The sequence below is a fragment of the Mesitornis unicolor genome, unplaced genomic scaffold, assembly GCF_000695765.1.
Source record: "Mesitornis unicolor isolate BGI_N332 unplaced genomic scaffold, ASM69576v1 scaffold52153, whole genome shotgun sequence".
Lineage (NCBI taxonomy): Eukaryota > Metazoa > Chordata > Aves > Mesitornithiformes > Mesitornithidae > Mesitornis > Mesitornis unicolor.
In genome coordinates, this window is record NW_010173620.1 from 24,595 (window position 1) to 37,673 (window position 13,079).

The 13,079-nt window shown below is 35.5% G+C and overlaps 1 protein-coding gene across 1 annotated transcript; it reads left to right on the top strand.

Moving 5' to 3' along the window:
- Positions 1-414: 414 nt before the first annotated feature.
- On the top strand, positions 415-11,841 carry LOC104535631 (ankyrin repeat and SOCS box protein 5-like; the record flags this gene model as incomplete). Its single annotated transcript, XM_010180771.1, has 7 exons — positions 415-541; positions 5,819-5,886; positions 9,057-9,136; positions 10,468-10,575; positions 10,983-11,133; positions 11,269-11,403; positions 11,808-11,841. Coding segments are annotated over exons 2-7 (566 nt in total), but the record flags the coding sequence as incomplete, so codon positions are not given.
- Between the last annotated feature and the right edge of the window lie 1,238 nt (positions 11,842-13,079).

Consider the following 13,079-nt stretch of genomic DNA (forward strand, 5'->3'; position numbering starts at 1 on the left):
TGTTAAAACAGTTTTAGTTTCTCTGTTTTAGCTTGCTTGTTAGTCAAGCAACAAAGCATTGAATACTTATGCTTTAAGAATCTGGGGGAGTGGTTTGGTTAAATGATTAAAAAATTAACATCTTCTTTCCATTTAAATCGTGTGAATAGTTAAGACTCATGCTGTAGCTAAGCTGATTCTTTCTCTGTTTTAAAAATAGAAAATGCTAGAGAAGTCCTTCCCTTCCCCCACTATGCACTCACTAGTCCCAGCTAGTAAATGTTACTGAATGGATTTCAGTGTTGTAGCTATTCTACAGTAAGTACAGCAAGATCCTTTGTGAAAAAGCGAAAGGAGGAAAAGAGGTAGTAGAAAGCCGTTTGTGGATGTTCGTCAGACCAGAGTACCTGCACCAATGACAGACAGGCTTTTCTCGAGAAACAAATAATGACAACAAACACTGCTGTTCAGAGGAGCCAGAATCTCCCCAAAAGACGCCTAGAAAGTATAGGGGAGTGTCCTGCGAAACGAAAAGCTAGCTGGGGTATTTTGACCAGCCAAGGTTAGTATAGCAGCCATTTCAGAAACAGTGTACTGAAATACGCGAAGCTGACCCAATTTATAATGTTCTAGCTCTAAACTGCTTTTTATTTGTTGGTTTGTTGTTGTTGTTGTTGTTGTTTTTTCCTTAGCTGTAATATAAATGCATGCTTATGTTAGTGGCAATCTATTGTCTTGCATGAATTAACACAAGGGCGTTGAAGTTATCTGTGTTCTTCCTGCACGCTTATCAACTGATCTAAAATACCTTTTCTTGTTTATCCGCCCTATTTGTTGTACACAAGTGTTTAAGGCTTGACTTACCCTGACTTTTGCTGTCCTGTCACAAGGTAACTGGATACTGAGGACTAATTGTTTACAACAGGGAACCGGAGAATGAAAAGGGGGGAGGAGTAAACTTTACATATAACTTCGTATGTAAAGAGAAGTCTATAGGTAGCTGAAATAGGAGGCAGTGGAGGAACTGCGGGTGACAGAATTACTGTCCTGTACTAACATACTAAAGACAATACTAATACTAAAGACAGGTTTGCACAGAGAAGTACGTAGGAGGTATTTAAGATGTTGGACACTTACGTTTTCGGTAATGAGGAACAAACCCTATAATAAAAGAAGTGTTTAGGGCTGCTATTTTCTGTGCCATATTTTCCATTTTTTTCATAATACAAGTGTGTAAAGGAGAGCTTTGAGTAATGGCGAGAGTAGTAGGAATTTTTTTAAGAGTGACCATAATTCCAATTAATATTGACCATATCATAAGGGTTAGAGTGAAACAAAAAAGAAAATAAAGAAATGAAAGTTGAATTCTCGATAATATGATATCAATTTAAAAAGTGGAGATGTTAAAACAGTCAAGGAAATGAGGAGATGGAAAAAATATTTGATACATTGTGCATAAAAATATTTATGAATTTTCCATGTAAGACATAGTTATATGTTATAGGGATCAGAGCTATTCTTAAAATACTTTTGCTAATTTCCAGTACTGCCAGTTTATAATTAATCAGTAATTAAGAATTTAAGCAACAGTTACCATAACTTCTGAAGTAACTATTTGAATGCAATGGTACAGTAAGGTTGTCTTTATTCATCAATTTTAATATGCAGTGTATCTTTTACCCTCCTATTGTTTACTGTTTGCAATAAGATTTCCTTATCTATAATAACTTTTATTTATGAAGACTTCAGCTAGTTAGGTCAGTAGTTCCCAAAAAACTAGGACATGCTCTCTCAGACAGAAAATAAATTTTACAGAAGTTTATCAATGTTAGGACAAGCCGCTCCTTGATATGGTTCAGGATTAGGCTGTTTTCCCATTCTTATAAAGAAATAGCCACAGTTAGTCAAGTTTTGAAATTTTCAAAGTCACAGTAAAGTATAGAAGGTAAAGTTTTCTGAAGAATCTATCTTAACATGGTCGAGCTACTTACAGCCTCTTCATTACTGCCAAACTGGGTGTCTATATTTATTGACCGACATTGTGAAGTTTACAAGAGACTTCTGTTGCATTTGAGGCTTCAGGTTGTCGCATTTTGCTTGAATAACAGGTATATCTAATGTCAAATCTGAAGGAGGCTCTTTTCTTCCCTCTATTCCCATCCACGGAGGTATCCAATAATGACTTTATTGTTCAGGCACCCTTGCAAGAGCGAAGGAAGAGAAAGTCATACTGCAATGCAGTATGCCATTAAATATGCAGATTGGATAATGGACTAAAAGTGATGTGGGGGATGAAATATGTCATGGTAAGACTTGGTAGAAGGATGAAAGGCTAGGGAAAGGCCTTCAGCCTACTGGCTTGAGGGTCCCCAACTAGGCTATTTTTCCAAAATCTCTTGGATGTGGCAAAAGGGCACACTAGGCCCAGTTTTGTTGCCCTGCTGGGTACTGCTTTTAAGGCAAGGGATTAGGCGCTGTGCTGCGTTCACTCTCTGGTAGGATGGGAAAATACTGAGAATTCTGAGCACAGTTTGGGGAGAATTGCTTGTAGTCTGGATTAAGTTTGAGACTGCATTGATGGAGCAAAATTATTCCAGGCAGAAGTCTTCCAGAGGCTGAACTCAGCTCAGAATGTCTGTATGCCTCTTCTGCCACCTTCTAGTTGGGAAGGCTGCTGAAAACCCCTTACTTTGTTTTAGTGACTTGTCCAAGGAAGTAATAGCAGCCTAAGAGTACTACCAGCTGCTCCACGTACTCAAATAGAATCTGACGTGGCTCTAACAGGTTACTGAATTTAGAGGTTAATGTGATTTTTACACCTTGGCATTCTAGTGCTGGCACACAGAATTTGCAAGCTACTTTTGGCTAGAAAAATAGCCAGCCAGTTGTTGATCCTTGAAGAAAATGGAAAAAACCAAACTGTGTATGAGCAATGGGCAGGGGAGTTGTTGCTGTGCTTTCATGTGACAGAAGAAGGGGCCTGACACACTTCTCCCTGTGTGTGCAAGGCCTGGCACAGAGCCAGCAGCAACAACTGCTGCTGCCCCTGCCATTGTCATTACTGCTGCCTTCACGTAGGGTAATGTTGCTTCTGTTGGGAACCAAGCAAGCTATGGTTGGGTATTGCTGTTGTGGGTTTTTAAAGACTTTTAATAGAGTTTTGTGTTTGTGTGTGAAAAGTATGTTAAATTACAATGCCAAAGCACTCAAAATTTAGGAACTGGTAAAAGCAATGTTGCCTGTGCTGGTGTACTGAATAGCAGGAAAAAAAGGGTTAATGTTTTAATGTCCCTAAAAGCAAATTCTATTCTTATCTTTGCTGTGGCATCTGTGTGTTTTAAGACCAATCACCTAAGTTAAAAGTTTCTTGACTGATCATGGTTATTATTATCTAAGGCTGAAATTTCAGAAGCTCAAAGCCTTCATAACCATAATTAAACTGTGCTTTCAGTGTATATGCTAATGCTTGCACTCTAGAAAAAGTAAGCTATTAGATGGCATTCAAACTCCATGTCTTTTTGCTTCCTTAGTTATAAAATAGTACAACTGGATGTAGATGCAGCAATGGTTTTGAAGTATTCTTTTGTTATTGGAAGAATAGCATGAAAAAGGCAATAGAAAATTAGCAATGTTGTAGTCAGTTTCTAGTTTGGATAGCGTGTCTTAAAGAGTGAGTGATCCTACTAGATATAGAAATACAAAATAGTTTGAATGCTAACTGCCTCATTGAATACAACACTGGAATGGCAAAACTGATGGGTGGTCACATAATATGGGTGCATCATGAACAGAACTGTGTGGGAAAATAGATTTGTTATGTATATCTTTCAAGAGCAGGAAATCATTGATGTTTGCATTTGGAATGAAATCCCCAAATTTTGAAGGTCTAAAATTGCATAAACACTTGAAAGAATATTAGCTTGAACCAATCAAAGTTTCAGTTTTTGTGTGCATATGCTTATACATTTATGTGTAAATATTTATAAATTTTTATATAATTTTCGGTCAAGTGAAAACAAAGATTATTTGAAATATTGAAATGAGGTATTTAAATGCCACTTGAGCTGCATCTTGTCTCTCAGACATATTGTAATCATCTCTAAATCATCTCTAGCCTAAATTCTTTGGAATTCTTTCGTTTTGAGTTCTTCAGTGTTGATTGTTGGAGTTTCATTTGTTGAAAAGAAGTGGCCTCTGATTTGCTGCTCGTATCTAATCATAGTAGTTAAGCACCACACATGCATCTCTTAACTTTTAAAACCTTGACTTAAGATTCTTTTTGATAGTTTCTAACATCAAATATCAATTAAGTACTTGGCACACTTCTTTATCCAGCAAGGGCTTCAGGCAAATGGGTCATCTTGTAGTGCCACGGCAAAAATCTGCTAGAACTTAAATGTGCATACAAAATAGCAGGTAGTTGTCACAACAGGAGTGCAGTGAGTCTCTTGATGTTTGGACTATAATGTTACAAAGTTTTTCTGTTCCAGTTATTGATACTGTCTGTTGCTTCAGTTCTCACAAACTGAAACACAGTACATCTTAAGGAATAAAAGATAACAGTGATAAACTTAATACATTGTGTTTGTTACTTTTGCAGAAATAACTACTAGCTACAACACTTTCCAAATGGGTCTGTTTTTATCATCTCCCAATAATAGACTGTGTCAGGCCTCTATTTTCAGTTCTCCGATGATACTGCTTTTTCTGAGGATTAGGAAACTGTCTATTTACCCTTAAAGCAGTATTTTTCTAAAGTGCTGGGCCCTGGCATAAATCTTCTTCCAGTGAAGTCAGTGAGAGGGATTTAATTCATTTCCAGTCCTCCTTGTTTTGAAAATCCAACCTTTTATTGTATCTTTTATACTGGTTTTGTTTTGTTTTGATGGTTTTGGGTTTTTGTTTGGTTTTGTGTTTGGGTTTGTGGTTTGGTTTTTTGTTGTTTTTGTTGGTTTTTTTTAAGACTACACAAAGTTTTAGAAATAAAGGGATGGGATGACAGGAGTTAATGACTTTTACAAAAATATTTTTACAAAGTATTTTAGTACTGTGATCATAACTGCAGGAATGACTTAGAGGTAATTGCAGGTAGATAAAGGTAAAGGAGCGAGTCTGTAGGAAAATGTGAAGAAAATAGTATTAATGAGTTAGAAATGGCTCAAAGTCAGAACTGCAAATCCCCATTGCTGGAGATTTTTGCTGCTGATAGTAGTTATCAAAACCCCAATTTAACAACCAAAGAAGAAAATAAAGGCAATAGTGAACTGCTAAAAGAAAAACACAGTTTAGCATAGGGATCAAATAGGAATTGAAACATGATCAGAATATCGTTGCTTATCTCTTTTTTAAGTATATTATGAGTAACCAGTAAAATAACATAACGTTCGGCAGTGCTTCTCTTACAAATATATGTAGTAATACTGATTTTTGAGGATACAAAACTATATGTCTCATTGCATGAGGCTGAAGAAGGAGTTTATCCTGCAGTTCCTATTCAGCTCAAGGTTATTTTGATTTTACTGTGAGTTTCTCTTGTGTTGAAATTCCAGTTAATCTATCTTGGAGGGCAAATGCACAGATACTAGCACTTTGAAAAGCTGTTAAATTAAAAAAATAATGTGAAAAATGAACAAAAAGTGCCAGAGTCCTTTAGCATAAGAAAAGAAACTGGCAACTTGTATATGCTCATGTCTTCAAAGCTGCGTTTACTGAAGGGTGAAAGTTCATATTACAGTGAGCTGCTGATCTCCTTCCAAACATAGCTGGAGTGTATTAAGAGCAGGCCTAACAAGCAAGAACAGATTTTTTTTTTTAATTAATTTATTTATTTATTTTCCAGATTGAAAGAAATGAGTAGGATTTATAATTGCAATTGGTTGGAAGTGCCATGGGGAGATGGAGATTTAGGTATTGTATAATACTTTGTAATTTTTAAACTTTGCTTTTTAAATACAATGAATATATTTATTCTTTCTTTTTAGTGTTTACAAAGAAATGTAGACTGCCCTTTCTGGTAAACCATACAGAACTAATGTGGCTTCTAAATATAGTTAGAGATACTTTGCATTCAGCATCTGTCAGAGACTACATCAGTAGGGAATTAGTGCATTAACAGTTTTGGAATAGACTGTGTTTGCTAATGCTGCTGTTGCAAACAACAATGAATCAAAAAATGGCCTCATATTCTTGTTAATGCTTTCTAAGTGAGAGACAGCAAATTTGTAGATTAACAGAAGGCAGCAATCTAGACAGGGAATTTATTTTAAGACACCTTTGATGTTTATTTATGATACTTATTTATTTGGAACATATTCTTCTCCCTGTGGTATTTAGTGATGAATAACTATATTTATTGATAACTCAGTTGGAATGTGAAAGTTTTTTCCCAAACTTGGTTTGCACAAAATATTTCTGCAGCATTTTGCTTCTAGATTTTATTTCTAGTAGAGACGATGCAAGCATTTTGTGCTTAATGGATTCAGCAGAAGTAGCTGCTGGATGTCTCTATATGAAGACAGGATAGAGGGTTGGTCTTGGTGCAAAACGAAGCTCACAGTGGGATCTGGCATCTTAAATGTCACGGGAATAATGACATTAACAGACATTCTTCTGACCAATCCAAGAGGGAAGGAGGTGAAGGAAAGAAAGGTGGAAAAATGTTGCTTTCAGATACCACTTGGACATTTGTTCTGTTTAGAGTTATACACAGCTACAAAATTGCCCAAAGTGTGAGTGTATTTAATGGGCATAAAACCTCGATGACACAATTTTATCAGGTGTTTTCTGCAGAATAGTTAAGTGTCTTTCCCCCTCCCCCCACCTTGTTAATTTAGGAGTAGAATAAACTGCTAAGAGAGTGAAGTTCTCATCTATAGAGACAGAGAGACAGAATTTCAAAAGCAACCTCTAAATTCATTTGAGTTAGAATGACTCGAGTGCTGGTTCAGACACTACTACAGAAGAAGGAAAACATTAGTCAAAATTCTTACAGTGATTGCATACATCCAACCTACAACTGGATAAATATCTGAACGTATTGGGATGACAGAGGAAAATAGTGATGTTTTGTCAAAATCAGGTCACTTTAAGATTTTTGACCTGAGTTTTTGTAGTATTATAGCCATTAAAATCTCAATCACTCTGTGTATGTTTTTTTTAGCTGTTATTTTGACTAGCAATAAGAATTGCAAAATATTGCATTTAACAAACTGAAAGTAAACAATATAGGGAATGATGTATGTGCATGTGCATACACACGCACACACAGATGAGCAGAGTTTAGTGCAAATAATTCTGAAAGAGCTGATCTTGCCTATGGTCCATCTGCTTCCACAAATGAAAGAGTACAAGGAGCATTACAGATACTGGATACTCTGACACAATAGAAATCTCCATGCATTTTTAAGATTGAGTTTACAAAGCTTTCAACTCCTATACTTTTTAACTTCTGTGAACAGCTTTATATAGTTAAGACTATACTTTATATACTCAGCTGTGCTTTTGTTTTAAGTTTTTTATCTCAATAGTATCCAGTAGTGGTGAGTTCCACAGTGTAGATATATGTTCTGTGAGAAGGTACAGCCTTACATCTGAGTAAGTTTAGTTTCATTCACTAACACCTCTAGGAAAATGGAGATTTTACCTCAATTTCCATATTTTGCACTCTCCTATATATCCTATATATATATCACTATGCCCTGATTTCTTTACACGTTGACCAAATCTTTCTGATCATCCTTCATGGGATTTGAGGGGGTTGTTTATTGTAACCAACAGTGTACAAGCTAGTGAATGGAAGGGGTCCAGTAGAAAGCAGAAACAGGGTCTATTTCTGGTGAGTAGTTACCTTAGAGCTTAGGCTGATGATTGCCAGTGATTGAGCAATAGCCTTCTCATTTAAAATTAATTGCCTTGACACTGAAATGCAGTAACTGGCTTTGCAGGCAGTCCTAGTCCATTGCAATGGACTAAATCAAACTTGTTTGTGCTGGAGATTCATCTGCCAGTGTCACCAATTAATCATACTTAGCGAATTCTCTCTGTGTCTCTTCAGGGATTTTGGGGGACTTGATATAACTCAGATGAGTGATTGTATTAGCATTTTATATTTCCAGTAATTTTCATCTTACAGGAATAAATGCCAGTATATCATCTATCAGTAATTCATAATATATTCTGAAGATGGATTTTCCTTACAAAATCTCTCAAAACTTGATTTGCAAAGTTTATAGAATAAATTGGTATCAGCTATGCCTGCAACCCTGTCTGGCTAGAAGAGACCTGTCAGTAGCCAATCTTCTAAAGGAAAGGATGGAGCCACAGGATGGCTCTGGGACCTGGTTGGGAGTTAAGGGGGAATATGTGTATGAAGGTGGGGTTGTTCTTTGGTTTCTTTTTTTCCCCCTCTTTCTTCTTTGGAGTGATAAATAAATGAAAATAAATGCCAGCTGTTCACATTAAGCATATCTAACCATTTTTAGCTCGAATAGCCTGTTAGAATGAGAACTTAGACTTAAAAGCATATTTCTACTATAGCAATTTTTTTAGTGTGATTCTCACTATATTTCTCTTCTTGCACTTGTGTAGTAGCTGTAGATTAATCTCATCACACATAAGGCTTTCCATATTGATTTTCTTATACAACAGCTTTTCCAGGACTATTACAGGCAGGTTTATGTCTTCTTTAAGTTTAAATGTAAATTTGTTGAAGTCTACTAATTTCTATATTCCAGCTGCAAAAAATAATTCCTTTTGTTTTTTATTTTAAATGAACAATGCAAAAATAGAAGTGGGAAAGATGACAACTGATGGATTTATTAAATCAGATTCTTGAAATCAGTATGTCGATATTTTGTTCTCTGTATCATATTATTTATTAGAGATGTTTGTAGTTAATAATAGAGCAATTTTTATTGTCTAGAAACTGATTATTTGAAATACAGTCTCTAAAGAGGGAAAAAAATAATCTCATATGACAGTTGATTTGATTCTGTGCATTATATTTTCTGCTTTGCTCTATGCATTCCAAAATTCTTCTAATTCAAATGGTTTACTCAATAAATGTTGTTATTATTTAGGTTCTTGGGCAGATCGCTCACCTCTGCATGAGGCAGCCAGTCAAGGACGTCTTCTTTCTCTAAAGACTTTATTGTCACAGGTGAAGGCTGTGTTTTTAAAATTGCTTAATGTTTTTAATGTTACTTAATTTCTAAGCGCAGATTATTAATGCAGATTTTTTTATGCTTTGCTTTGCTTTTTTCCACTTGAATTTTTCAAATCAATACATGTTTAGGAATTTTCTCTATGATAAGATAGAATATTTAAAATATTTCCTCTGTATGTTTTAAAATTCTTCCCCTCCCAAAAAAAAAAATAAAATTACCAAAGCTGTATCTAAACATTTATTAGTCTTCCCTTCTTGCATGGTGTAAGTCAATGTAGTTCCACTGCTTTAAGCCCTTAGGTAAATAGAGCAAGTCTTGAAGATACTTGTTGAGGGGAAGAATCACTGAAAGATTCTGTTTTTTGCCTAGTTGTGATTTAAAAAAAAAAAGTTAGTAGCATGGGAGAGACTGCAAACTGCTAAATTTTAATATTACAGTATTGTCATATTAACTACTACAATACTGAAAAATTATACTGTAGAATTAATGAGTGTCAATATTATTAATAATTACTAGTTCTTAAGAATCAAACAACATAAAATGTTAAGGGCTTAATTGTTTTATCATAGAATCATAGAATGGTTTGGGTTGGAAAGGACCTTAAAGATCATCTAGTCCAACCACCCCTGCCATGGTGGCCACCAGACCAGGTTGCTCAAAGCCCTGTCCAACCTGGCCTTGAACACTTCCAGGGAGGGGACATCCACAGCTTCCCTGGGCAACCTGTGGCAATGTCTCACCACCCTCACAGTATAGAATTGCTTCCTAATATCTAGTCTAAATCTACCATCTTCCAGTTTAAAGCCATTTACCCCTCATCCTATCAATCAATAAGTGTTTTTCTTGCTAAAATTAATGGCTTTAGGTATTTCAGACCTTAAGATAGAGAATCATAGAATCAGTTTAGACTGAGGGCGCTGTTGAGTTGTAAAGATCATCAAGAGCAGAGATGCATCAATCTCTCTGGACCCCTGTTCCTGGGTTTCACTGTCCCCACAGTTATTTTTCCATATAAACAATTGGAATTCATTGTGTTCCAACTTGTGTCACCTTCTGTTGTATCACTGTGCATCTCAACAGTCTGTTTCCATCTTCTTTATACCTTATATCCTATTCCTGATTTAAAAAGAGTTGACAGTTTACTTTTATTCTGTTACATACATTAATTGATGATTCCTTTTATGCTCACTGAAGATTTATTTATTGCAAGTAGAATTTTAAGCCTATTTAGAGTACTGTAAACTATTCATTTGAACACTAGTGCAAGGAAGCAATTCTTAATAGCTTTTGTATGATCTTTGTATGTCATTCATGTCTTGTTTAGGGGTACAATGTAGACACACTAACAATTGACCAAGTAACTCCACTTCATGAAGCCTGCCTGGGAGATCATGTAGGATGTGCAAGAATCCTTCTTGAAGCAGGAGCAAATGTAAGGGCAGTTGGTTTTGTTTTTTTTTTAATCTTTATATGAAGTCCAATGCTAACCTTAGTTTGACTGAGAAGGACATATTCCTTGTTTGTTTTTTTTAATTGGTATTTCTCTCTACTCACCCTATTGATTGTGCTGATCTCATTTGATTACAATAAGGTGCCATCTGAAAGCTAGCAAAGGAAAGTGATGGGTCAAAGAAACATCATCAGAGAGATGTTAGGTTAAAAGAAAAAAAAAACAAACCACAAACAACAAACCAACCAAACAAACCACATAATTATATGTGTTAGGGTAGATATCAAACAGTAAGTTTTTTGGTACTTTGTTACAATTTTTAACTATATCCTGTTTAAAAATTCACCTTTCTTTCAATTATGTTCTTAAATAGATTTTATATATTCTAGGTAAATGCTACAACAATTGATGGAGTCACACCTTTATTTAATGCATGTTCAAGAGGCAGTGCAGCATGTGCTGAGCTCCTGTTAGAGTATGGTGCCAAAGCCCAGTGGGAGTCCTGTCTTCCGTCACCAACTCATGAAGCAGCCAGCAGAGGTAAGAAATTACTTGCAGAACAAACATGGAACCAGTTGACAAATGTCTCATAATAGTGTTAAGAAATGCACCCGGTTTTGTCTATGAGAGAGCTTATTGAAGTCGAGCAAACTCTGCCATGCTTTGTACTGACAGGTCACAGTGAATGTCTGGAGGTACTGATATCCTGGGGTATAGATGTTGACCAAGACCTTCCTCACTTAGGAACACCTCTGTATGTAGCATGTGTTTCACAGCAGATCCATTGCATTCGAAAGCTTCTTTATGCAGGTATGTCATGCTTTAAATAAAAATATTACTAGTTTGTAAAATAAACATACTGTACTCACCTTTGAAGTGAGCTACGCTCAGTCAATGAAACTAGAACCCTTGCTTGCAGGACCCTACTTCTAAGTTTATTGTGATGCATGCACTTACCACGTCTTTCATTCTTTTGTGGCATAGCAAGCACATGAAGGAAAAAGAAAGCAAGTAAGAATGGATGTTCAAAAATTTTAGCATCTTCTACAGCTTTGTAGATGTTCGTTTTCTGTAGGAAAAACAAAGGTAAAAAAAATCAGCTTTGAGAAAGGCATTTTTATATAGTAATCATTGAGCTTTCAACAGAACTTTTTTAGCAATATAGTCCCACCTTTTTGCGTTCTTCTACATGTTCTGATTGATCTTTTTACAAGGCGTAGAAGCTGAGTTGCAGAGAGAAGAGGTAAGGTAAAAGGCATTTGATGCTAAATTTCACATTATTTATTTACTAAATGGGAAAGAGATGCTGGAGGCTTACTCTGTTTCAGCACAAGTCCAGAGACAACAGTTGAGATAGCTAAAGGATCATTTGTTGTGTTTCAGGTAGTGACGTACAAGGGTTTTGTATCCTGCAGCACAATGAATGAAAATGTATAAATGAATAATTGCACACCTGCCATCATTGCATTGAAATTGTTGTTCTAGTTAATTGCAGGTTATTTAGAGCTTAAGCAAGCAGTTAAATTGTTTCTCGTTAAGTCACTCTCCTTGTGTGGTTAACTACCCTATATATTTTTTATTTTTAAGAACCACAGAAGTATAATTAGCATATTTTGGGATTCAAATACTACCATACATTAAAAACAGTAACAGAAGGGCATATTCTACATTTGTTGGTGCCCTGAAGTAGAAAAGGGTATGTAAATTGAGAAGATAAGTAACTACTTGCATTAATCTGGTTTTGTACATATTTTATCAGTTTTTGAGAATGTTTTAGAAGTTGAGAAGCAAATAGACAATAAAATAGGCAAGAGAATGATACTGTGGAAGTATCTCACGTTGTTAATACCGAGAACAGTGAGTTGTTCAGACTTCAAATATAATTGCTAAGCCTGTGATATGATTAAATTATTTTACTTAAATGGGAACTAAAAAGGGAGAAATTGTTGATTCAGGGAGAAAAGGTGGTACAGAAGCCAATTTTTGTTCTCACAAGATCAGTAAAGCTCTCTTGAGAAGTCTGGGTTTTTCTTCTGCTGGAATAGTCTAGAAAACCATTGGGGCAAACCCAGTTCTGGGGGGAGTAACAGCTTGCCTATAAGGGAAATTCTTCCATACTAGCTAGTTTTGTTTACCTCTTATATGGATATTATTTTCTTGAATGTGAATGCATTATTGCAAATTAATTAATGTAGTCCATTTTAAAGTGTAATAATTAGAATTCTGTGGATTTGGAGAATTAATGGTTTAGGTTTTTTTCCCTGTTAGTTTTCTTGACTGTGTACCCCACCTTAATTAAAATTAAAGCCTTTATAGAAAAATCATTGATAAGTTGGATGGGATGGGAATTTATTTCAAACCCTTGTCCAGCTTCAACACATGAAAAACTACAAAGCGTTGAAGTTAGATTCTTTTTCAGTTGATGTACTTACAAAAATAAAAATACTAAACTTAAAGCTTGATGAGGGGATTGAATGTACCCTCAG